The following is a 27311-nucleotide window of genomic DNA, read 5'->3' as shown; positions in this document are numbered from 1 at the left end:
CTCCACATGTCTGTATGAGATCAGTGTAGCTGAACAGTTGAATATATTTTTGGAAATGGTAAAAGATTTTCAGCAACATGTGAGGTTTGTTCAGACAAATGCCCAAAATAGATGCAAAGCAAACATAAATTAGAAACATACATTGTAGCAGATTGGTAGAAATGAATCAATTTTCCCTTTCAGAAGATCTGAAAGGAGGAATGGACAGGATGTCTCTTAAATGAAGTAAAACACATGCTTAAAAAAAAAAAAGTTTTTATTTAATTTTTTTAATACATTTATAATTTCCTTGTTAAAACTATCTAATAGGCACTCCAGATTTGATCTTTATGCCTAAATTATCTGGGATAAAATGCAGATCACTGTTTCGTTTCACATAGATTTCTGTCTGTGTCTGGAACAGCATTAATATAATGTAGGTATGAAGCTTCTAGGTGAGCTAGGAAGCTCAGAATCTGAGTTCTCTTCTGACTTTTCCCCATCATTCCTCCTACTACATCTGAAAATGGGAAATGTATGAAGTAGCGTATCTGATGAATATGTTATTTCTTGTGCTCTTTGTACTCTTTTATTATTTATGGTGATTTTTGAAGGGAAGAAATCAATAGGAATGCCATACTTTCTGGGTTAAGGTTGTCAAAGAAGTGATCATATCTGATTGGCTAAATTCAAGATGTGAATGGAAAATTAACACTTTTGTTTGATATGTCCAAGTGAGAATTTTTGGAGGAGAGAAGAGATGGGCTAAAAGTTCTTTTTAAACTGTTATTGCTTTCAGCAGGAATTTGGAATACATTCATTAAAATTGGTGTTTTTCTTTTTATAGCTACTGGAAAAACACAAAAACACAGAAAGCATGGTAGAGCTACTTGAACTGTATCAGATGGAGGATGAAGCCTACAGCAGTCTTGCAGAAGCTACCACAGAGCTCTACCAGTACTTATTACAACCATTCCGAGATATGAGAGAACTTGCAATGCTTAGAAGACAACAGATAAAGGTATGGCAAATGCCACTGAACTTTTCATTCATGGGGAAATCATGCTTTTTATTTACTGTTTATTAACAAGTACTTTTATTATGCAGTATGTGTAGTGATGTTTTTTCCACTAACTGTTCTCATTCCTTTATTCAGAGGAGTGCTTTTGTAGAGTGAGGACATCTCTGACATGTATCTTAACCATTACCTGTTTAATTTCTACATTTCTATGTTAAACACTTCAATTGTTGAATTTAGCAGGTGAAATTAAACATATATTATGGAGGGGTACTAATGCATAAAATATACACAGAAATGTGTTGCACAGTATCTTTTTAATTGCTAATTATTTTACAAGGTTCTGTGGGAAATTGCATTTCATTTTTGTTTTCCGAGGTAATCTGATACACTATTAGGAGCTAGTAGATTCTAATCTTACGTTGTAAAACACTTAAATGTAGAAGTGTGCTAAAAGTATTTAGTTTGTTGTAAAACTTTAACAGTATATTTTCCTAAGAGCTATAGCATTATAACGAGCTAAAGAATATGATTTTGATAGATCTGTTATAGATGTGTTTTTTTATAACATTTCACCTAAAAATAAAAATTATAGTGTCTTTAGACTTATTTCTTTCAAGTGCTTAACCAGAAAGAACAAATGTTGCCTTTACTGCATCACAGAAGTACTTTTACTAATCATAGTTTCTGTGCAGTTGAATAGACTATAGCCCTCTGTTTTTTAAAAGAAATATCTAGACATAGGGGCTAAAATAGGCCTATTTTGTTCAGTCTTTATTGTAAATGTCAATTTGTGTGAGCTTAGTACAGCTATTCAGCAAGCCAATGTTGATTTTACTACTTTCAATTAAAAACAAGTGTGTTTTTGTCTATAGTTGAGTATAGAATGAGGGAAGGAGGCAAGAGGATTTAAGATTCTCCAACTACTTTTATTTTGAGCCATTGTTATGTCTAACAGTCAATTTTGCATACTGATATTAGAACTGGAAGCCTGTTTTTCCACAACTACAAATATTGATGCACAGAGAAATCAATTTTTTTTGATTTATTATGCTGTTCAAGATTATGAACAACACAGCCTTTTTCAAAGCTTGATTAAATAGTTTTTTTTTTAATTTGTACAAAAGGAATTTTTATAATATTTTATTTTTTGCTTTTGAAAAGAGGAGATAAATATTGTATTTCGGACGCAACATGAAGTAGGAGTCTTTTCTAATTTGAAATTCATTGATTTCTTAGATGTTAGGTTTAAAAAAATTCTTTTTTCCCTTTTTGAGAAATAAAACCTTGGTAAGCTAAAGAGGCATATTCTCTGGTGTATTGCTTTATTCGTATGTAGTTGCATTTAATGGACATTAAATTCTCTTCCTAACTTGGCAATTTTTGAGTTACAGAACTTGGTCATCTATATTATGTGGTTGAGAAAGATGCCATCTCTTGTTTTTCATTTCATTGTTTGAGAGAAAGCAGTACTTGTATCTATGATGACAAAATATATATAAAAATATAGTACACTGGGTAGCTAGGGTGGACGAATTCATTTATAAATAGAACTTGTGCTTGAGATGGTTTGTATTAACTTGCCACATACATGTTTCTGGAAGACTAGATAATGGAATGTTTCTATAAATCATTATGGTGGGAGTTAGCTCCATTTTCATGCATAATGCTAGTATTTTAATGCAATCTGCCTCAGTTAATGAGATCGGTGAACACACACTGTTTAAATACCAACCAGGAGAAAAAAGTTGATATGTAGGGCAGAGCCCTTCTTACAGGGATAATTATTTTCTTGCAGGGATAATTATGTGTCTATACAAATATTGGTCAAGATTATCTGTGCCTTCTGTAGTGAAGGCATCATTTTTGTTTTGAGTTGGTTTCTTTTATGGATTTTGGTTTTTTACTGAGTAGTTTAATCAGTTTCGTTTTTATCTGTTTTCAGAATCAGATCAGGAAGGAATGAGTTGCTTTACCTGTTGTCCTTGAAAAAAGTATTTAGTGTCCTTTCCTTTTGGTGCAGAACATAAAATTTTTTAAGATGTGTGTGTATCTGGGTGTTGAATTTCTGCTGCTAATCTGGAAAGTTAAGTGAGAGCCAGGCCTCCAGGAGAGAAGGGCAAAACACCATATTCTGTGCACACAGTGGAGGCTTGTTAGAGTTGGGCAGCTGGTAGTCTAAGTGGTGAGGAAACCGAACATTTTGCATGAGATTGCTACAAAACTGTAACACAGATTTAAGTGATTGAATATATGTGCAAGTTGAATAGAATACAAACTGCTTGTATGTTCAATTGTGAAATCAACTGATAAGATACATAGAAAATGACAAAAGCCTTTTTTGTGGAATTTCTTTTATGACTGGATGATAAAGTGACAGATAAAGTTGTCAACAGATTTTGTACATGCATGTACATTGCATGTACAAAATGGTGATGATAACATATTAGAGTCTGCGTGTACGTTTGTATGCACTTAATTATCACTTTTGAAGAAAAATACATGAGAATTATCTCAGTTCTTGGACAAGCTTGCCATTCAACATTCTTAGAGATGAAAGGAAAACTTTGAATTAGTAGGGGGGGAAAATAATAGAAAAGAGCATTATACTTTTTATTTGTCTGTGTGTACTCGCGTCATAAATACTGAAGTTTTAGTTTCTTTGTCTCCAAAAGATACTGTAGAATAAGAATAGTTGCAAAATGGCAGCATGGTAAAGGTGTTTCCATATCAACAATCTCAGATTAATCAGATGGCTTTATTTTTGTCATTCAAAGCATGCAGTTAGTGTCAGATATGTTTCTGTAACTCATTAAAGTTATAGGAAAGGAAATACTGAATTATTTCACTATTTCTTACGTGCACACACGAAATCAAGGGCCTTGTCAATGAACTTCTGGCCTTCCTAAACAGCCTGCAGACAAAGGAAAAAGAAAAAAAAAAATAGAATCCTGAACTCCTATTAAACACACCTCACATACTCTTTGGCAATAGTTTCCAGTTTAATTATGAACTCTAAGTGTATACATGTTTCAGAAAGAGGCAGGTCCCTCATAGGCTATTAACAGTGATTCAGATTAGCCATCAGCTCAAGAAGCTTCTAAGCTGTTCAGTGACAGAAGCTGAGGAGGTATTGCTCTGACCGCACTTTGTGGGTTAATTTTTTTTGTTCTCCAACTGTTACTGATAATTACAGGCCAGGACAGCCTCGTATCTGACCTAAGAACTAAGTATTAGGGGAAAGAGTGAGAAAGGACAAAGATATAGTGTGCATTTATAGAAAGGCATCTTGATGAAAACCTAAAAGGTTGTGAACGTGCAGAATATCAGATTATATTGCTGCAGCAGTAACAGTAATGGATGGTGTGAACTGGAGATGCATGATTTTTTTTAAATTTTTTCTTCTACTAGGCTGAAGATGGGGAAGGAGAAAGAAGTAAGGTAGAGACTTTGCAACAATGTTAAGCTGGCTGTGAAAGGCGAGGAAAAGGGCTTAAGAAGGTCTTCAAAGATAGATCTATGAAAAAGCTCTTCAAACTGTCTCATTATGTAAATTTTACAAGTCCCAGGTTTATATGAATCTGTAAATAGACTTAAGTCTAGTCCTTTTTCAGTAGTGCTCTGAAACAAGTTTTTACAGCTTTACTGGCTTTATTTGCGGTATTACTACAGTTACTTGCATTAATCCTGTTCTTGGGTATTCATATATATTCTTTCAGATTTCTTCTTCCCTAAGGGTTCTTATCATTTTACTTTTATTCATTGTATCTATATATATAAAAACTGTCTACCCTATCTTGATGAATTCTTGATGTACATGTGCTTCATATTTTGTTGCATTTTTTTAATGAAGATTGAAATACATCCAATTATTTTCATCTGCAAAAGGAATATACAACTTTCTGAAGTGCTAAAACCTCCAGCTTAAACACTTTCAAATAACTAGGTAGGTTTTTTTTTCAGAATTTTTTTTCAACCTGAAACTCAGTCAGTGAAGTTGTCTGGGAATGAAGAAATGCATTTAAAATTATATGATACATGGAGGATAAATAGAGGGAAGGCACAACTCAAAGTACACATTCTTAGTCCTATTAATTGCCAGTATAAAATATTTTAATTTAATTTAGCAATTTTAACATTTCCAGGCACATGACAATATATAGAAGGAAAAGGAGAAACCTCAACAATTTGAATAGCCCTAGTATTTATTTGTGCCAAAACTTTAATCTTTTATTAATTCCTTTTCTGCATACTACTTTATTTTTCAACATTTTTTGTAGTTCTGGAAAAAAAGTTCACTACTGCAACTCGCAGTTCAGTGATGATTTTGTTTAGTCTTCGTGTGTGTATGTGTGTGTGTGTGTGAATATCTTATTTGCTTTTAAGTATGTTACTGCGCTTACTGCCAATGTCTTTATTGACATCTGTCATTCTCCTGTATATTGATACAGAAAAGTCTAAACCTCCACAGTTTGTATTGGTTGTCTTAGGCCTCAGATGTATTGAGGATTAAGCCCTCCAATCTAAGCTGGTTTAGATATATTAACGTTAAATTCCATTCTAGTATTAATTAGGATAAAACTAGTGAAGCTGTAACACGAATTTTAAAGCTGAACGCTTTTCCATAACATATTTGGGGCTTTACACAGAAAATTAGAACATATTTTAGGGAATTGTGCTGAGTTTTAATTTAACTGGCTGGGAGCATAGTTTAAGTTAAAACTTGTGAGGCTAACTTTGTCCCTGAGTCGATGAGGAAGATGAAATGCACACTTTCTTGTTAATATATCCAGCATGCTGTAGTTTGTATTAGTTGTCCTGCCTGTTGGAATCTGAAAGGTAGCTAAAGAATGAAGGTGAAATGATCTTCTATGTGTGAAGCTGCTTTCCTCTTTTTTGTGTCTCCTCTGCTATATGTAGCACTCCCTCAACTTATCTTTTTTTATAATGTCCTGCTGTTGTTACATCTTTGTTTTTTCTCCTTTTCTGCCTATTGCAATTCTGTCTAGGGATATAATAAATGGAGCGTGAGAGGTGTACAACAGATCCTTGCCCAGGCTATAAATATTATCTGGACTAAGTCTATTTTATGCCAGTCTCCTCCATTATTTTACTAGCTATCTTCAATCAGAGATGGAAAATACTTGAGAGCATTGAAGAATATTTTTCTATTTAAGTGACGTATATTGCAGAAAACTTAACAAAATCCTATAGTTGCAGGTGTGTTTCTAGTATCACAGTAATCTTATTTTATGCCCTTTAACGGGGGGAAAAAGGTGTAACATGAAAGCAGGCTCTGTGAACTTTTCCAGGGAAAAATGCATATTCCAATGAAGAGTCTTTTCTTTCCCCCTTCCTTCTCACTTGCTCACAGGCTGGCCTTGGGACTTCATTTTAGTTTGTTTCCTTGAAGAATGAATTACTTTTCTTTATGGAGCTTATCTATTCAGTTTAGTGATATGTTTTTATGCTCTTTTACTCTGAAAAATAGCAAATGGAAGTCAGTGGTGTTGATGTTGATGGCTTCTGCGTTTTCTTCCTTTTCTAGTATGCTTTCTGATTGTCAGCGGTTTACGGGCTGGTTCAGCCTGATTCTGTGACTGGCGGGGCGGAGGGATCCACAGAGCTGCGCCTCCGGAAAAGGGGAAACAGGGAACTCTGAATAATTAAAAACAGCAGCAATGATCTGAGGAGAAACAAACTAATTTACTAAATATGGTATCAGAATGCAAGATAACACGCTACAATACAATATAATTAAATTGAAGTTAATAAATCAAATATAATGAAAGAGTGTCTGAAAGAATGAAAGGCCTCACCATAATGGTGAGGTGAGACGCAAAGTTGGTTGAGCATCAGGGATGAGGGAGAGCCGAAAAAAGGGAAAGTCTTGTGACCTTGCCAGGGGCTATATCTCCTCTCTGAACACCAAATCCAAATCAGGGTATGTAGTTCTTCTTCTCTTCTGGACAGGTGTCCAGAACTGGAGCATTAACTCTTTAACTCCCAGTGCACTACATGATGTTATGATGTGGAATACTGATAACCAAAAATCATAAAATCATAACACTGATAATCACTTGAGAAAGCTATAACTAATATTTTTTTATTTTCAAAGCATAATCTGAAATAAAGCTTGAAAAATATGAAAGTCTTCAAAAGAAAATTCATCTTCAGGGAAAAAAAAAAATCTTAGCCAGTTTTACCTTGAGACTTTTACCATATTCTTCTCAAAATGAACGCAGTTATTGCAGAAGAGTGAAATGTGCTTTTTGAGGAAGTGGTTATTAGAAGGAGTTTAAGATGTGATGAAATGGTTCAGGTTGCATCTGGAGAGGTTTAGGCTGGATATCAAGAAGGATTTTTTCATGGAAAATATGCTTAGGCATTGAAGCAGTCTGCATGGGGTGGAAGTGGTGTAGTCACCATCCCTGCCGGCAATTAAGAAACGTACCAGCCCAGAACTGCACACAGTGTTCAGAGTGAGGTCACACAGTGCTAAATACAACACTAAAAGTACTTCTTTTGACTGTGTGGTTGTGCTGTGTTAAAGCATCCCAAGATGCTGTTTGCCCTCATGGCATGTCCCCAGGGCACATTGCTGTTTTACGCTGAGCTGCTGGCACCAGCACTCCCAAGTCCTCTCCTGCTGCACTGTGTTCTCTATTTCTGTTAATCGGTAAAATGATCTATGCTCTTTCATGGCGACGTGCAGAAATCAAACTCTATAGTCAGATTAAGGATATAGAGCAGGTGTGTTTATTCCAGCGGTGTGCATACACTAGGTGCAGGGGGGATAGCTCTGCCTTACTTGCACACCGTGAGGAAAAAGCATGCTACGGATACAGGTCAAACTAATACATGATCAATTGTTTCCAGAAATTCGGATACATATTCATTAGATTTCTGAGAAGCTGTTAGCATGCAGACCCTTTCCCTCACGTGAGTTTTGGGGGTCTCCTCCTGGTGGTCGTGGGATGAAGAAACAAGTCTTTCTGGCTGTAAACTTCTGACCCTGCAGGAAGGACGACCCCTGATCCAGTTCTAGCCTGCTTTGAGGACATCTTACCACCTCCCTGCTGGACGTCCTCGTCCTTGGGCTGTTCTCAAATTCTTATCTTTGTTTTCTACCTCCCTCGTTGTCTCAGTGTCTGCAATCCCCGCTCTTCTAACAACCTCTTCATATTCGCTCCTGTAAATTATCTCTAGCTATCTATATCTCCAGCTCCTGTGAAGCCCTTTTCTCATCTTCTTCTGTGGGGCCCTTCTCTCATTCTTTAATGGATAATGAAAACAAAAAGATGCTGGCAGAGTAGAGATGTGCAGTGAGAAAAATGAATCCTAAATATATTACATATGAATTGTGGAGAGAATTGGAATGCAGTAGCACAGAAGATCTTCCTTTAATTTCAGAATGATAATTATTTCTCTCACAGATATTTTTTAATAGATAGATAAAAAGAGATTTATAAATATGTAAATATATAAAAAGAGACATTTATAAAAAGAGATTAGTTTTTAATGAGATAATAGAAAATAACATATTCAAAACACGTGGACCTGTTCACGTTGCTTTTCCCTCTTGCATGTTTTTCCCTTATCCACTCAAAATATTCCTCTTTTGTGAGGGTATTGTGGATAGTTGCAATCTCTTTCTTCCCTTACTTTTCTGTTTATTGCAGCTGCCATCTCTCTTTAATTAAGCTACTAGTTATTTTGTCTTTTTTTTCCATGGACTTTTTAGTTTCCATGACTGTAATTCGGAAAGGTTGCTAACAGTAGTTTCTTTTACATTGGTATCTTATTTTCAGTAACTCATTTTTCTTTGTTGCATTCCTTGATGGAGAGATTGAATCAGATCGAACACACTGTCTGGATGAGAAGAGATTGCTTTTCATCTGGGGAGTGTTGGAGCATGTTCAGGCCAATGGAGAGGCTCCCAGAGGCCACAGGGTGCATGGCAGGCAAGCCCAGGAAAGGAAACCTCTGTGTTGGGCACGCCTACCCCAGCCCTGCTGGGTGAAGGAGAGTGGCAGAGAGCTAGACACCAGAAACCAAAACAAACTCTTAAAATTTCCTATTACTCAGAAAGTGAAGGATCTAATAGGAGGAAAAAAAAAACCCAAAAAACAGAGAAGCAATCGCCTATCTTTTAGGGTACAGTGCAGAATGTATTTTATGAATATGTTTATGTCCCTCTGACTGAGTATGCTTTCCATGGAATTATGTCCTCTCAGGGAGTAATGCAAATTGCTTGCTTTCCATGCATTGGCTTGAGAGTATCTTTGGCTGCTCAATGCCAAGCTCTTGGCGTTACAGAAGGACAGTCAACTTCCCTGAATTTTCTTTGATCCATTTGACCTCTACTACACCTTAAGTGGTCTAGGAGTCGTTCTGCTGGCAGCTAGTGTCCATAGTGCATTGTCTTAAACAGACATCTGCATAGGTGAAGATTCTTGCTCAAGGAATCAGCCCAGGAGCCTCAGTCTTCAGTAGCTCATTTGAAGTTCTTGATACCCAAGACTCTTGTCTCTTATTCTTGCACTTTCTCATCTGAATTTGTTACTGTGACCCTCAGAGACCTCTGGTTGGCACAGGTGACAAATGATGGTTGGGACAAGCACAGTGTACTGTGTACTGTGGTCTCCAGTTGTGGGTATATCTGTGGTCATCAGTACTTTCACAAATGCTGCTAAGGCAAAGTCTGCTTAGGTTTTCTGTATCTTCTCAAATGAATAACTACAGTTTGAATGGTAGTATACATGTTGTAATTGGATTGCAGTTAATGAAAAGATACTTCCCGTTTTTGTTACTTGTAAATATTTGATGTGTGGAACAAGAATACAGTAGTATTAAAAAATGCCGAATCTCTAGCCTGTGCTGTGTGTGAATAATGCTTTGGCAGGCAAAATTGGATGAAGAAATATTAAGAGATGCTATATTGAGGCTTCTTATTCTTCTAGAAGTGATGTCTAGCAATAATGTTACTCACACTACTTGGTGATCCCATTTCAATTTCAACATCAAATTATGTAATTTCTACCCGAGAGTATTAAAGGAAGGCTTCTTCCTATATTACTTCTATCATGACTCTCTGATTTATACTTATATATACCTTTATATTTGACTTTTGTTTTGAAGTTCTTGTCTGTCCACTCATTATCATTACCTATAGAAATGGTGATATATATGTGCTTCATTGGATTACCTGTAACAAGAAAAAATTAATATTCACTTAAACTTTGTTCACGTTTTTATTTTGTCTGTTGCCTTTCTAGGGTTTTTAGTAATATGTAATATGTATTATAAGTAGATTAAAATACCGTATAAAACTACTACAAACATTTTTTGAGAATAGAAGTTATCTATATATATTCGCTTCTGAATATCATCCCCGTAAGAAATAAGTGGATATGCAGAGGTAGATCCTGAATAATCACTAAAAAGCCCACTATTTGTAGTAAAACCACAAAGTGGAATGGCTTTTTGACCGAAGCTCTGTGAAACTGAGATGAGACGTTTTGACATTTGAGACATTAGAACGTCAGGTGAAATACCTAGTTGCACAGAAGACTGAGTTTTCAGTTTGGGTTGTTCGAAATAGTGAGATGTCTTTTTGGCCAATATAAATGAAAAATATTCAGAATTAAGGCTTTGGAATTGCCAATTCCAGCATAAATGTCTACTGACTTAAAAATCTAGTTTTTTTTTTTTTTTTTTTTTTTTTTTTTTTTGCAGTTGGACTGCTTAACTAACCTCAACCTTCTCAGAAGTGTGTACGAAAAATAGGGAGAGACAGCTACGTTTTTTGTTTGTTTTTTAAATTTCAAAAGAAATCCCAGTTCTCTTGCTGGCTTCAAATAGTTATTAGTTCAAATTAAAATTGCTTCCATTTTAGAAATGGAAAAAGTATTTAAATTCCCAGTCACTGGGGAAATATTTTTAAAGTCATCGCTAAAACAACGAAGAATTCCTAAAACTGATGATTATTTCCCAGCATCCCACGACATCCCCTTTTTCCATCTTTATTATTACCTAAGAGCATTCACTTGCTTCACATTGGAATATTCCAGGCTGGAAGAAAGCCTGGATAAAGCATGCTTGTTGTTGAGGATATGGTATTTAATGAGAAGTTAGTGGTAAATCAGATTTATATTTGAGTTTGTTGGGTTTCTAGTAAGAGTAATAATGAAGCCATGAATGTACTTTTTCAACAGAAAGGAACACCTTTTTTTTTTTTTTCCTGTTGAATAAAAGCCATGATGACTTGATAGTTTTCTCTTTTTGTTATTTTCTTTCTTTTGTTCTTAGCCACGCTGAATCTGATCACTGTTCAGAAGCAAGCAGTATTATTAACTACGGTCTGATTTTTTTTTTTCAGATCTCAATAGAGAATGACTACCTAGGCCCCAGAAGAATTGAGAGTCTGCAGAAAGAAGATGCTGATTGGCAGAGGAAAGCCCACATGGCTGTACTTTCTATTCAAGATCTTACAGTTAAATACTTTGAAATAACAGCTAAAGCACAGAAAGGTAGTTATTTTCTGTCTTCTTGTACTTGAAATAAAAGATCTTTAAAGGTTAATGTTTATCATGTTCTGTATAGTACCATGTGATTTCCTTTTTTATCAATCCTCTGTGAGGAAAATGCAGTTGGTTGTTCTTACTTGTTTTTATTTCTGTGTATGTTGAAATCTTTCTCAAATAAGTTTTTACAGAATGCTATCAGAAGCAGTCACAATATAAATTTTTAAATAAAGTTTCACAACCAGCTTCACAGTGGGATTTTATTAGTGGCAGTTATATTTGCAAAAGATTTAGGAACCATGGAATCCCTGATGGATTCTTTCTCGTGCATTGGATATGGCGTATCACAATAATAAGTGTCCATTGCTTTTCACTTAGTTTCATTTTCCTTTTCTCATTGCCTTCCAGTAAAATTTTGTATAGCTCTGAACACTAAGCAACAGCTCAGCTTTAACTGCTCTCAAAGCAGCTCTGTTTGAAAGTCTTCATAGATAAATCTTTCACACAGTTTTACTAAATGAGTCAGTGGAGTTAAGCAAGGACATATGGCTTGTGCAGACATCTGTGCTCTTATTCTTGTATGATTTTAACCAAAATAATCAGTTAATTAGTGTAAACAAACCTCAGGGTGCAGTTTCATCTTCTCTATTTTTGTTTGACTGTGTACTGCTGCTTACAAAAGTTTGTCCCACTCTTTCCCCTGCTTGAATGCAGATTCCTGTCTGTTTCTTTGCTTTGGTGGTAGTGTTTGTGCAGATACATGAATGAGCTGTACCCCTGGAAGAAAGTCTTTTTTGATGGGTAGGTTTCCTGTCATCTCCCTGAACAGATCTACATTAAGAGAAGCAATCACTGTAAAACAACTCAAGTTAGGGTTAACATGAAACTTCATCTTACCTGAAAAAGTGACTAAACTAGTTCAAACATATTAATTAGAGCAAATTCTAAATGTATTTAGCTTCTGTTCTAATATGACAAACATGGCAAGTAAAACACCTCATTAGTTAATAAAAAATGGGTATTTACAGTTCCTTTCCTTTTTATTTTTATTTTTTCCATGTAATATTTTCATGTACAGCTGTCAGGATTGTGGGGAAGGACACTGGAAAATGAAATGCCTGGAGATTTTTGATAAATGTATAATATAGGTGTGTAGGTTGTTTTTTTTTTTGTTTGCTTTATTTGGCCTCCTGCTGATCATAAGGATGTTGTACATAGCAAAGTAATAACAGATGACAGGAAAAAATACATGAGAACAAATAGATATTTATTCTCTAACAATAGCGATTGATATTGTCTGGTACCTAGGGACTGAATGCTGCTCTTTTTGGTTGTGCGACTTCCATGTCTTTTGCTCTGCAAAGTTAAGTGTGATCAATATTATGTGGTTGTTCCATATGTTAAAAATGGTGAAAATCTGAAATATGTTAGCCTAGATTTTTTCTGGGGCTCAGGAAGAGAAATCCTGAGTCACATATGGGACTATTGCTACTCTGAAGGCTTCTTTAAAAGATTCTAGTTCATCTCTGTACATTAAGGGATGATTGTACCTTGTTATATAATTATTCCATAAAGCAATCTTTGAGTTTAAAAAGAAAACATTGTTTAACAAAAATAGGTTTGTTAAATACATTATTCCTTCTGAATTGCACTTGAAGTCAACCTCAAACTTCTGTTTTAAATTGTAATTCTTATTTCGCTCTGCAGATTTGTGTTAAATTTATGACTGCACTGTAGAATTCGTGAAGGGAAACTGGTGATTTCAGTAGCTTATGGTAGAGGCTTTCAAAAGCAGGGGGAACATGGGGTGCACTTCAAGACCACACAGTAACAATAACCAGTATTTTTGTTAAGTCAACAGTTCTTAACTTGTAGTTCTGACATTCAGGTAATATGTGTTCAGAATAGTTCCTCTGAATAACAAAAATTGGATTAATAATAATGAAATGGTAAACAAATAGGGACTTACATACTTATGTGAATCCTAAGAATTCTTAAACCTCAAATATGAAGGTTATTACTCCATAGAATGACTTCTCTGCTACGAGAACTTTGTATTTTTTGGATACAAACATGTGCACAATCCCTATATTAGAATCATTATAGAGATCTGAATAAAAAGATTGATAAAATGTTTGCCTTTTTCTTCCCTTCTGTAGCTGTGTATGACCGAATGCGAGCAGACCAGAAAAAATTTGGTAAGGCAGCATGGGCAGCAGCAGTGGAACGTATGGAAAAGCTTCAGTATGCAGTTTCTAAGGAGACTTTGCAGTTGATGCGTGCTAAAGAAATCTGTTTGGAGCAGAAGAAACATGCACTGAAAGAGGAGGTAATTTTTCATACCAGTAGGTAGAAAAATTAAACATGTAGTAAAAAATTGAAGCTTTAAGGAGTGTGGATGCACTTGAAAGAAATGAACCAACAGACATGAAAGTCATTATTTTTCATATTTGCAATAGAATAAGTTTGTATTTTAACCCCACAGTCAATCATGTAAAGCAAATGAAATTTTATTGTAGGTGTGGCACAGTCCTGAGGGAATTCACTGGTGTATCACCAAGCCACTCTTGATGGTGTTTGAAAAGTTATGTCAGTCAGGTATAGTCCCGGGTGATTGGAAAAAAGGGCAGTATAGTATTCAAATCAAGAAGGGTCAATATGACCCTTCAGACTACTGACATATTAGTCTCACCCCGGTGCTGGGGAAGACCTTGGAGCAGATCATCCATGGAAGATATGCTAAGGCATATGGAAGAAGGGGAGTTGATATAAGATAACTCAGCCATATCCACCTTCAGTAGTGTCTTTGACATGGTCCCCCATAGCACCTTTCTCCCCAAATTGGAAAGGTATGGATTTTATGAGAGGAATGTTTGGTAGATGAGGAACTGGTTGTGAGATAGTATCCAGAGAATGGTGGTCAGTGGCTTGATGTCTCGATAGAGATCAGTGACAAGTAGCAACCCTTAGGGGTCAGTACTGGGACCAGTGATCTTTAACATCTTCATCAATGACATCGTCAGTGGGGTTGAGTGCGCATTTAGCAAGTTTATGGATGATGCCATGCTGTGTGGCGCAACTGAAATGCCTGAAGGACCAGATATCATCCAGAGAGACCTAGACAGACTCAGGCAGTGGGCCCAGGTGAATCTCATGAGGTTCAATAAATCTGAGCACAAGGACTTGCACCTAATTTGCAGCAACCCATGCTATCAATATGATCTAGGGGGATGTAAGGATGGAGTGCAGCTGTGCTGAATAAAAGTTGGGAATACTGATGGATGGCAAGTTGAGCATGATCCAGCTGAACGTGATCTAGCTGAACATAATCTTATTGCCCAGAAGGCCAGCTGGATCCTGTGCTGCATTCAAAAGAAGCATAGTCAGCAGGTTGAGGAAGGCAATCCAGCCCCTCTGCTCTGCCCTGGTGAGACCTCATCCCAAATACCACATCCAGTTATGGAGTCCTTAGTACAAGAGGTGCTTGGACCCATTGTGCATTCAGAGGAGGGCCACAAAAATGATCCAGGGGACAGAACACCTCCCCTGTGAGGGCAGGCTGAGGGAGCTGTGTCTGTTCAGCCTGCAAATGAGAAGGATCCAGTGAGAACTGATAGCAGCGTTTCAGTATCTAAAGGGGGGCTATAAGAAGGAAGGGGACAGACTCTTTAGCAGAGTCTGCTGGGGTAGGAGGAGGGGAGATAGTTTCAGAGTAAACGAGAAGGGATTTAGATTGTTTATAAGAAAGACATTTTTTATAAGGGTGGTGAAGGGCATTAGTGGGTTCCTCAGAGAGATGGTGTACCTGGAAACATCCACAATCAGGCTGAATGGGGCTCAGAGCAACTTGATCTAGCTGTATATGTCTCTATTTGTTGCAGGAGAGTTGGACTATATGATCGTTAAAGGCCCTTTCCACCTCAAAAGCTTCTTTTGTACCACTTATTTTCTTTTTACCTTTTCCTGGTTAGTCAACTAGGATTACAATTTTTGCTGTTAATATTCAACAGCTAACCACTAAAATGCATTAAAAAAGGAATAGAAGCTGAAATCTGCAGCTCTGTAATTTCCATACTACCTCTTGGGGCACAAGCACTTTTTTGAGCAATCTTTGACAGTCTATGTGGAAGAAGTCTTCACATTAGTAATCATACAGATGACTAGCCTGTTATGCAGGCAATACTTTGATTTTGCTTACCCTGTTTATTAAGGCAGTCTTCCAGAGTACTAGCTGCAGTACTCCTGAGGAAAGAGTGCATGCATTAAACTGTGTTTAAATATCTTAGCAGACAAAAACCACACGCATTAGATTTTGTGGTACTTCCTCAAAAAATATGCTAAAAATCTTCTTTCAGAGTCTGTTGTCTTATGGATATTCTAAGAACTTTGCAGGCATACTAATATTAATTTACATTTTATTCATAGAATTCCTGACTTAAGAGTACTCTTTAAATGCTTGTTGGCCAGCAAAATTTCACTGAATTCTGTTAGAAAAAAGTTACTCAGCAAGCTTAGGACTTTAACATGGTACAGACTGATAAATTTGCAGACAGATTATGTCCCTTTTTATGATCTTCTGTGGAAGACAGGGAGCTTCATGTATGAGGGAGTAAATGCAAGTATGAAATTAAACTGTGCCTCATCACAATTATAGTTTTTTGTAATAGAGATTCATTTTGATTAGTGAGTGATTATTGAGATGTGGAGAAGCATTTGGGACTAAATAGAGAAACAAGATTTATTGCGGTATAGTAGGATGATGGAGGTCTCTGAAGTGAAAGGTTGGGGGCTTTTTGAGAAAGAGGAACAAGAAGCATCTGACGGGTGTGCATCAACATGGTGCTTTGGGATTTTGTGTAATAAGGTTGAAGATTAAAACAAGGTGATTGGGATGGTATCAAGACCATCTTCTGTTCTGAAATGCCTTTTTTATTGCTTTGAAAGTAGGATAGCTCTAAGTATGCAGAGGTTGGGTATTAGGAAAAAATTCTTCTCAGAAACAGTAGCAATGAATTGGAACAGGCTCTCCAGGGAGGTACTGGAGTCACTGTCCCTGGAGATTTTCAAACAAGGAGTAGATGTGGCACTGAGAGACATGGGTTACTAGGCATGGTGGTGATGGGTCAATGATTAGACTAGATGACTTTAAAGATTCTTTCTGGCCTTAGTGATTTTGTGCAAAATTGGATGTGACAAATGTGACTTGGAATCCTGCATGGTAGAAGGGTTGCAGTCTTATCATAGTTTCCATTTAGTATGTTAATAAAACTTTTTTTTTTACACTTAAATATACAGAAAGCTGCTACGTTTTCCACACTACCATGACATGCCAATAATTTTTCTTACTTTTCTTACAGTACTTCAGAATAAAGAATAATTATCAGTGTAGGAAAAGCGTCTTCTGATTTTAGTGTCAGTACATGGTTTTCTAAATAGCCTGGTGAAAAACTGTTAGTACAAGAAGATGCAGTTGTGCACACACACACAAAAAAAAAAACCACAGATCTTGGTAAGGCCTGTGTAAGCTGCAGACAGCAACAATTGTGTTGAAAGGGATACTGTTGGATTAGCACGCAGTATGTTTGTTGCTGCAGTACAGTGAGGATCTTTGTGGTTTTTTTGTGATGTCAAAATAAAGGTGGAATTCATAAATGATATGGTGGGACATTTTTGTTATAAAAAATGATTGAAACAACACTGTAGAAGAGCTGGGATAATCCTAAAGCTAGGCATAACAGAAGCAGAATGAAATTGCAAAGTACAAGTGGCACTGGAGTAAATTCCAAATTAGCAAGCTCATTTAATAGAATGTAGCCATGGAATTGCCAAAAAGATGCATGGTTTCTGGGAATATTTGACGTGGTCATGCACCGCATCCTTACCTCTAAATTGGAGAGAGATGGGTTTGAAGATTAGACTATTTGATGAATGAAGAACTATGTGGATGGCTGTAGCTAGGGAGTTGGGATCAGCGGCTATGTGTTCAGATGGAGGTTGGTGATGAGTGGTGTTCCGTAGGGGTTTGTCTTGGGACTGGTGCTGTTCAGCATTTTGTCAACAGTGTAGACAGCAAGACTGAATACACCCTCAGCAAATTTCCTGGTGACACCAAGCTAAGCGGAACAGTTGATGCAGTAGAAGCAAGGGATGCTATCCAAAGCTACCTGGACGGGCTTAAAAAATGGGCCTATGAGAACCTAATGAGGTTCAACAAGGGCAAGTGCAAGGTGTTGCACTTGCATCAGGGTAATCCCAGATAAGTGTACAGACTGGGAGAAGGATATGGTGTTCCTGGTGAATGAAAGGTGGACATGAGCCAGCGCTGCACTTGCAGCCTGGAGGACCCACTGTATCCGGGACTGCATCAAAAGAGGAGTGGCCAGCCAGGAATGGAAGATGATTGTCCCTCTCTACACTGTCCTCGTGAAACCCCACCTGCAGTGCTGCGTCCAGGCTGCCCCCCGCATAAGACAGATGTGAAGCTGTTAGAGTGGGTCCAGAGGAGGCCACGAAGATGATCAGAGGGCTGGAGCAGCAATCCTTCAAGAAAGGTTGAGGGAGTTGACCTTGTTCAGCTTGGAGAAGAGGACTCCTGGGAGACCTCATTGAGACCATCCACTTACTTGAGGGAAACTTAGGAGCAAAAAGGAGACTGACTTTTTACACAGTCTTCTTTTTACAAGGGGAATGGTTTTAAACTGAAAGAGGAAAGATGCAGGTTAGATGTTAGGTGGAAATTCTTTACTCGGGTTGTTGAGGCACGTTTTTTCAGCCCTCCAAGCCTGGTGGCTTCAGCTGTGAGATGATCTGCCTGCCAGCAATGCCAGTTGTGTACAATTTAGGAGACTCAATCATTTTGTTTGGACAAAATGTGTGTTTTTGAAGTATAGCAAACCCAGCTAAAAGTCATGTGAAATTTCTCATTAAAAGATTATATTAATTCCAAAGTTGTTTTGTTGGAATTGTCGTTTTAGGGAAGAATATATCTAGTGTCCTGCTATTTGATCCTTTTGAATTTTCATGTATGTCATTTTGTGGATAAAATAATGTAAAACAGCTGTTGTTAGCAGTTGACATTCAAGAACAAAGTTGTCTTTTTAATACTTCATTTTAATTTCTTTCTCAGTGTGACAAAGTCTTAAAAAATATTAGATCAAAAATAGTTTTTCTTTTTTTTTTCATGCATAGGTGCTTGATTACTACTCTAATTACATATCAAAAACTCTTTGAAGAAGCTGTCTATGTCAGTGATATATTTGAATTAGGTAGTGTCTAAGTTTTAATAAAGTTCTGACTTTCATATTTTAATTTAGCTTCTCATAAGTTAGTAAAGCTGTATATACAGAAGTTAGGTAACTGAAAGTATAGAGTGATGAGATACAGTGGAAGGAGCTACATATTGTATAGTGGTTAGCCTGCATTTTGGTCACAACAACCCCAGGCAACCCTACGGGCTTGGGGAGGAGTGGCTGGAAAGCTGCCTGATGGAAAGGGACCTTGGTGTTCTGATGGACAGTCGGCTGAACATAAGCCAGCAGTGTGCCCAGGTGGCCAAGAACGCCAATGGCATCCTGGCTTGTATCAGGAATGGTGTGGTGAGCAGGACTAGGGAAGTCATCCTGCCCCTGTACTCGGCACTGGTGAGGCCTCACCTCGAGTACTGTGTTCAGTTTTGGGCACCTCAGTACAGAAAGGACATGGAGGCACTGGAGCAGATCCAGAGAAGGGCAGTGAGGCTTGTGAAGGGCTTGGAAAATCAGCCCTATGAGGAGAGGCTGATGGAGCTGGGGCTGTTTAGACTGGGGAAGAGGTGGCTCAGGGGAGACCTTATTGCTCTCTTCCAATACCTGAAAGGTGCTTACAGTGAGAGTGGGGTAGGTCTCTTCTCACTGGTGACAGTTAAGATAAGACGAGGGGAAATGGCCTCAAGTTGCACCAAGATAAGTTTAGGTTGGACGTTAGGAAACACTTCTTTACAGAAAGGGTGGTTAAACGTTGGAATGGGCTCCCCAGGGAGGTGGTTGAGTCACCGTCCCTGGATGTGTTTAAGAGCCGTTTGGATGTGGTGCTCGGAGATATGATTTAGCAGAGGGTTGTTAGAGTTAGGGTACTATGGTTAGACTGCGGTTGGACTTGATGATCATTGAGGTCCCTTCCAACCTGAGTAATTCTATGATTCCATGATTTTATGATATGGGCTCTAACTTTGCACATGTAGATACTTGGGATTTGAACAGTGTTTTAGAAGTCTGAATTGTAGTTTAAATTAGGCCAGTTGTTACTGGTTTACTTATCAGCTATCAGTACTTTTATCAAAAGTAGAACTCTACACAAACAACAGATCTTTTTATTTTCCTGTTCAGTACCTCTGTAAATTCCATCTGTTATTCTTAATTTTGTTTGAGAAGAATGATGAAAACTTTCCTTTGAGACAAACCAGAGTCTGTTTTTGTGGACTGGTTCCCAAGATATGTCCTCATGACAGTAAACAGAAACATTAAATCACAGGGAGAATCCTTTGTAATTCTGTAAGTATGTGAAATAGTTTGGACAAATGGAAATGTGTGGCTAAACGCTTAAAAACCAACAAGTCTCTTCCTGCGTATGTAGGAATCAGTAACTAGTCTTGTATTTTTTATTTCCTTTTTTTTTTTTTGCTTTATAATTGTTACAGTACAGTTGTGAACATTCACTTTAAACACCATGGTAAGTGGTTAGTGATATTTTCATAAAAATATATTCCAATAAATTACAGGTTGAGTTCTGTAATTTTTTTTGTAGATTATAATTGAAGTTCCTTTTTTTCTTGTGCAGTGAGCCTAAGTGAGAGATACATTTACTTCCAATGACTTCGAATATTTAAGCATGTATTGAATTTCATGACTGTTATTTTGCTTTTGCCTGCGTTGAATGCATCAGGCATTCAAAAATAAAAATATCATTTAAGGATTCTATTCAAGAAAACCTGAAAAGAAGTCTTTCTAGAAAGGATTTTTTTTTTTTTTTTTGTTAGCAGTAATATATATGTGTTAGCAGTGGATAGCAATTTGCTAAAGACACCACAAAATTTTTTTTTAATTATTTGTCTGCGAGCATTCTGTTATGGTAGAAAGGTGGATTTGATGATCATTACTTCTCTGACTATTTCTTTTTGAGTATTTTTTAAATTACATTGTTTTTAAACTTTGTTATCTTAGCATGTTGTCTTAAAAAGTGTATTACAGTTCTTATCAGAGGCTGTCTTTTTTGATCCATTATGTCCTTATTGCATTGCCTGTGTTTGAGTCTACCTTCTGCCATAGAAATGTTAGGAAAAATAAGTTCCTGATTAAGATCTTCATTTAGTATGAGACAACAAAGAAACTCTGTTGCTTCAATTAGGGCCACACAGATTCAATTATTAGTTATAATGAATGCAAGAAGTTGAGCCATATCAGGAAATTGAACTCAAATCTACTCAGTTCTAGTTCTTCATCCAGCTGCAAAATATTTCTTTCCTGTAAACACATTCTCACTTTGAAGTTCCTGGTATTTCTCCACTGTACTGAGATTGGTTACACACTCACAAATTACTGAAATGAAAGGTTCAATTTTTTTTCATGTGCTTTTATATAGCTTAGATATTTGAGAACCATACAACAATATTCATTTTACATTCCTGTTTCATGTGAAAACTGAATATAGTGATGTTAAAGGCCTTAAATAGATCAAGTAGGTGGCAGTGTCTCTAACGTATGCTTCCAAGGCTAAGATTTTGTTGTCAGTTGGGCCTTTGTGTTGCAGATACTGGTGCAGCTACTTCTACTTTGTGTCTATGCAGTCTTTGCAATGTTTGTGGGCTTAAAATTTGTGAACATCTTTTTTTTTTTTTTTTTTTTTTTTGAAGAAAAGTTTGGGTGAATTTCACAGTTCACTAACAAAGCATGACTTCATAGAAGTGGTAGAAGTTTGTGTTCTGTGGTAGAGGTTTGAATGACATTACGCTAATTTGCTGGAAAAAAAATACGCATTACAGAAGGAGAATCCTTTTAACATGCCAAAACATAGGAGTGTCTCTTGCAAGCTAGCTTCTATTAAGAAGTGGCACATGCAGTAGAAATGGTCCTTTTGTCCTAAAAGCTTGCAATCTTTATTTTGTTTACTGTTTTGGTAATAAGTGGATGTAGAGAGATGGATGTAGAATAGTAGACCACCTTAGCAAGACACACTGGTGTCACTGGACTAAAACATAAGAACTATGCATTATTGATTGTAAGATTTATGATAATCAGCAAGTTTGCTGATGATACGAAGTTGGGAAGATAGGCTGACATGCCTGAAGGCTGTGCTGCCATTCAGCGAGACCTGGACAGGCTGGAGAGCTGGGCAGTAAGAAACCAGATGAGGTTCAACAAAAGCAAGTGTAGGGTCTTACACCTAGGGAGGAATAATTGCATGCACCAATACAGGCTGGGGGATGAGCTGCTGGAGAGGAGCTCTGCAGAGAGGGACCTGGGCGTCCTGGTGGACGACAGGTTGGCCATGAGCCAGCAGTGTGCCCTCGTGGCCAAAAAGGCCAATGACATTCTGGGGCGCATTAAAAAGAGCGTGTCCAGCAGGTCGAGGGAGGTGATCCTCCCCCTCTACTCTGCCCTGGTAAGGCCTCATCTGGAGTACTGTGTCCAGTTCTGGGCTCCCCAGTACAAAAATGACAGGGATCTCTTGGAAAGAGTCCAGCGGAGGGCCACAAAGATGGAAGGGCCTGGAGCATCTCCTCTGTGAAGAAAGGCTAAGTGAACTGGGTCTATTTCGTTTTGAGAAAAGAAGACTGAGAGGGGACCTGATCCAGGTTTATAAATATCTGAGTTGTGGCGGCCATAGCGGTGAGGCCAGTCTCTTTTCAGTGGTACGTGGAGACAGGACGAGGGGAAACGGACATCAGCTGCAGCATAGGAAGTTTTGCACGAATGTGCGTAAGAACTTCTTCACAGTGAGGGTGACGGAGCACTGGAACAGGCTGCCCAGGGAGGTTGCGGAGTCTCCTTCTCTGGAGATATTCAAGTCTCGCCTGGATGCCCACCTGTGTGACTTGGTGTAGGGAACCTGCTTTGGCAGGGGGGTTGGTCTCGATGATCTCTAGAGGTCCCTTCCAACCCCTACAATTCTGTGATTCTGTGATAATCGCTTAAAGACTTATTCATCTTTTTTGGCTGACAACTGGGGAAAAAAAATGCGTTTAGTTAATAATTCAGTAGAAGAAATTTTAAGAATAGAAATTCTAAGAGTTGATTCACAGTTCTTCCATCTGTTAATCTCAGGCAAAATAAAGTATAATTTAGGGAGCTGTTTCATCACTGTTTAATTAAGCTGTGAAATCTCTGTCAATGGATAATGATTCAGGTGCTAAAAGCTTAAACACTATTAAAGAGGGAGATAGGACAAAGTCATATAGTAAAATCAGGGGAGTGTAAAAGGCAGCTTAAGAAGTCTTGAGCTGCAAACTGAGACTGTTGAACTGTTAGGGAAGTGTTGCTGTACTATCTGCAATATTTCATCTTCCTGGATATTCGCTATTACAACCTTTGAAACAATAAGATACTTTTTTGGTTTGATTCAGTACAGGGGTTTTTCTGATCTAGTGTAACTATGTCTAAATATATATTTATTGTATATAAATTAAACCTAGAAAACTCTTCTGTGATTATTGACAGCCTTGTTCCCTCCAGAGACCACCAAAGTGTAAAAACCTGGTAGCAATTATCTTTTCTAAAATGTATGGTTGGTTGGATAGATCCTTTATTTTTCCTAGGTAGATGTCCCTTTTTAGTGTTGAAGTTGCTGTCCTATGGTCCTATGTCCCTTCCATTAGAACAGTAAGATAGACGGATCACAAGTCTTCAGTAAGAATTAGATTTATTTTCATCCTCTGTATGGGAAAAACTGTAAGGGATTAATTTTTGAGGAGATAGGGAGTTTGATTGTGACCTTAGCACTTCTACTACATGGCTTTGAATTAGCTGTAAAGTGAAAACAAGTGTTTCCTAAATGTGATCTGATTGGCCAACTATTTAAATAGCCAACAATGTTTAAATATTTTTTAGGTGAATGCATGCTTGCCTGAAGTCAGGAGAATGATCTAAGTTCATTTTTGATGTTTCTGGTGTCAGTTTTTCAGACTAAAGCCACAATTAATTACTGAAAAATATACAAAGCTTTAACTACTCCTTTTTTGTTCTTTGAAAGGCTCCAGAAATAAGGCTGCTATAAGATTCTGGATGTTCTGAGGGGCTAGACCTTGGCATTTTCTTAAATTTTCTTTTATAGTTTTTCCTTCGAAGCTGCAATACTGGATAAAAGTTTGAAGATTATTTTTTTTAATAAATATTTTGAAAAAAAAATAGTATAAAGGGCTTTGGCTCTGCAGGTATTCTACTTTAAGCCTGTATTTAAGAATGTTGATGTTGCAATGTTGGGATAGAAAATATTATAAAAAAAAAAAACACACCTGTTTAACCCTCTTCAGTCTTTTTTTTTTTGAAATTTCAGAAATAAACTCCTCAGTAAAGTTGTCAGAAATCAATACATGTAATTTTCCCTGATTCTGCCACCTCTCACTTTTTTCCCTACTTCAGCTACAGTAATATTGAGGTAGTTCTCTAGATGCTGTTACATTTTTTGGATTAAAGATAAGAATATCGTATCTCTTGTGAGAATCAGGTGGGAGAGTAAGAGTGATAGGGTTATTTCACACTACTTACTGTATGATTTCACATTTTAGCCATCAGGAGTAATGTACCATATTGAAAAAAACGTCAAGTATTGTAGGTGCCTGATAATGTGTGGCTTATCAAAACCAGTCTCTTGATGCGTTCGATTTTAATATGCTGTATTTAGTGTACCAGACTGTATCTAGCTGTAATGATAAAATCCATAGTTTAATTTTCTTTATCCTGGAAGTGTATGTTTATTCTTTTTTTTTTTTTTTTTTTTCCCCCCTCTTTCCATTTAGATGCAAACTCTGAAGGGTGGTACAGAAGCCATAGCCCACTTGGATCAGTTAGAAGCTGATTATTATGATCTGCAGCTTCAGTTATATGAAGTGCAGTTTGAGATCTTGAAGTACGAAGAGCTGCTGCTGACAGCACAACTTGAAAGCATCAGAAGACTGATATCAGGTATTTTGTGCAATTTAACTTAATACATGATCTGAAAAAAAAGATAATTCTATTCTTAATGGTCTAGTAAAGCGTGTGGGAATTAAATGAGAATAGTTTCTCTACCATGTGACAAGCTGGATATTCTAACTTAAATTTACGCTTGTTCATAGGCAGTACAGATGCAGGAGTTTTCGTATGATTTTCATTGTCTGTGTTTGAGCAAATAAGGTTCTGTGTAAAGTTTAGAAAAACTAAATTCATGCAGGAAGAAATGCCTTATTGCTGGTCTTCTGGGATAAAAACCTGCATTTGTGTTACTTGCTTCTTAAAAGTGACTCCTGTAAAACAGAATTCTTCAGAAGATCTTGAAGCTGCTTTTATCACAGTCTCACTGGTGTAGAGCAGTGGTGCAAGCCTCTTATTTCCATATTGTGTACTTAGAAACTAAAGAAACACTACAAGAAAACTGTACAGCATTTTTGAATCTAGTTCTGTCTTTGAACCTTTTTATGCTTAATATTTTTATTCACATAAGCTCTGTTTTACTGTTTAAAGTATAGGGTTTTTTTTTTTTTTTTAAGAATAGAGAAGTCATTTGAAAGAGCAGAGATGTGAAGGTAGGTTGTATTTTTAGTTGCCTCTGGAGAAAGCAAAAACATGGAGTACTACAGATTACTCTCGCTGTTGTGTGAATGCCCTACCTTCAGGTTTGTGACGGCAACATAGTTAACTGCATGTGTAGGAGCTAGGGATTAAAAATTCTTTAAGTGACTTAAATGATGTGATTTAAGGGACTTTGTGGAAAGCTTGTTGCTGTACACATATTGTCTTTGTACTTGAGTAATGAGTACCAATTAATTTTATTGAAAGAAAATACTTGAACAGGAGACTGTTTTTCCTTTTTTCCTTTTTCTGTCTTTTTTTCTTTCCAAACAATAAAACAATATCTAACATGTTGACTTGATGGAACAGTGGGAATTGACATCAAAAGAGTTTCAGGATGGGTATTAGGAAAAGGTTCTTCACCAGAGCCAGCTGGAATAGGTTCTCCAGCAGCCCCACGCTGCCAGAGTTCAAGAGGCATTTGGACAGTTCTCTCAGGCATAGGGTTTAAATTTTGGGTTGTCTCTGTGTGAAGCCGTATTTGGACTCAGTGATTCTTGTGGGTCCCTTCCAATTCAGGATATTCTGTGATACTGTGTTTTATGTCTTGTACGTTTGACAGTTTCGCAGCTAATCTGTTAGAGTTTCATTCGTAAATTGCTATCCTTAACTCTTAATGAAATCCCATCTTAAAGCAAGTGAATTCTTCTATTTTATAAGTTTGTAGGGAAATACAATTGGTTTTAGCCATAGTTCTTGTTTTTACTCACTATTTCAAAGTGGTTTCTAATGATTTAATGGCTTTATATCTGGATGAAACTCTGTATAAACTGTGCACTACACTAAAGACTTGATAGGTCTGATATTTATTGTTGTTTTTTCTGATAATGCTATATCCTGCTGACTCAAAATCAACATTATGTAATCAAAATGTTGGTTGCAGCAGAGACCTTATACACAAATGATCTGAACTAACAACCACTTTTGAAATTGATGGTGTTCTGAAGAAGACCCTGTCCTCTTCCCCATATTATCTAAGGGGAGAAGTAGGGGGAATCCACAATCTTCCTAAGACGTAGCTGATGAAGGAGGAAGCATAGAATGATAGAATTGCTCAGGCTTCCCACTGCTGCCTCTATGCACAAGCAGTGACTGGAAGGCTAGAAACACCCTGAAAGGATTTTTGGCAATGTATTGTCTAATTTCCCTTGTAGGCTGTGGCAGAAGAATCTCATGCTTAAAGACTTCAGAAATAATCTATACATTCTGAACTTTGTAGTGAAGCCAGAGGATATTATTGTACAGTCTGGGTGCCTTGTATTAGTTAAGTGATCCAAAGGCACGCATGGGTACTGTGATCAAGTTAGTTTGCAGACAGAAGTGCCACATTTTCAGTAACATTTGCTCTTTAATGTTTGAGCTTACTTGAATGACAAGCTTCTAACCTTCTGCTTTTACTCTTCTTCTGAAATGACTGTAGTATTCTTATGCATTAAATCTTGCTGCACAGGGTGACGTTGTCTTGTAACAAAGCAAACTGTTGACCAAAAACACACTATTGATTGTACTTTTTCGTTGCTGACGTTTTTAAAACAGAGAAGAGAGATGAAGTGGTATATTATGACACTTACGAAAGTATGGAAGCAATGCTTGAAAAAGAGGATCCGGCAACATCTGTACACTTGCAAAAAGAGGAGCTGCAAAAGTTGCAGCAGAAAATCCGCCAGCTGGAAGCAAGGCGTGGACGTATTTCAGCCAAGAAAGCCTACCTCAGAAATAAAAAGGTACTAGTAAATTGCAAATTTCTGTCATTGTTAGCAAACTTAATAAAACTTCAAAATTATATTTCAAAAGATTGTATTACATGAAATTAAACTTTCACATCTCAGAAATTCTGTGGATTATACTTACTATATGTTAAAAGTTGTTTTAGAATGTAATTATACAAATAAACAAGTATATATAATAAAATTGATATTTTAAGATAATTTAATTTGGCTTTAAAGAACTCTAATGATATGGAGAAGAACAAATAAAATTATTTCTATT

General features: G+C 37.0%; 1 protein-coding gene across 1 annotated transcript in view; it reads left to right on the top strand.

Annotated features, from left to right (window-relative positions):
• The window catches only part of JMY (junction mediating and regulatory protein, p53 cofactor), a 63771-nt gene that overhangs the window by 16650 nt on the left and 19810 nt on the right, over window positions 1–27311 (top strand). Inside the window, exons 2-6 of the mRNA XM_085213671.1 lie at window positions 827–1000; window positions 11379–11529; window positions 13683–13852; window positions 24512–24677; window positions 26859–27046. Of these exons, the coding sequence (XP_085069797.1) occupies window positions 827–1000; window positions 11379–11529; window positions 13683–13852; window positions 24512–24677; window positions 26859–27046 (849 nt within the window). The remainder of the gene's footprint in view (window positions 1–826; window positions 1001–11378; window positions 11530–13682; window positions 13853–24511; window positions 24678–26858; window positions 27047–27311) is intronic.

The sequence above is a fragment of the Meleagris gallopavo genome, chromosome Z (assembly GCF_905368555.1).
Source record: "Meleagris gallopavo chromosome Z, MGAL_WU_HG_1.1, whole genome shotgun sequence".
Lineage (NCBI taxonomy): Eukaryota > Metazoa > Chordata > Aves > Galliformes > Phasianidae > Meleagris > Meleagris gallopavo.
This window is presented reverse-complemented; position numbering and strand designations above follow the sequence as displayed.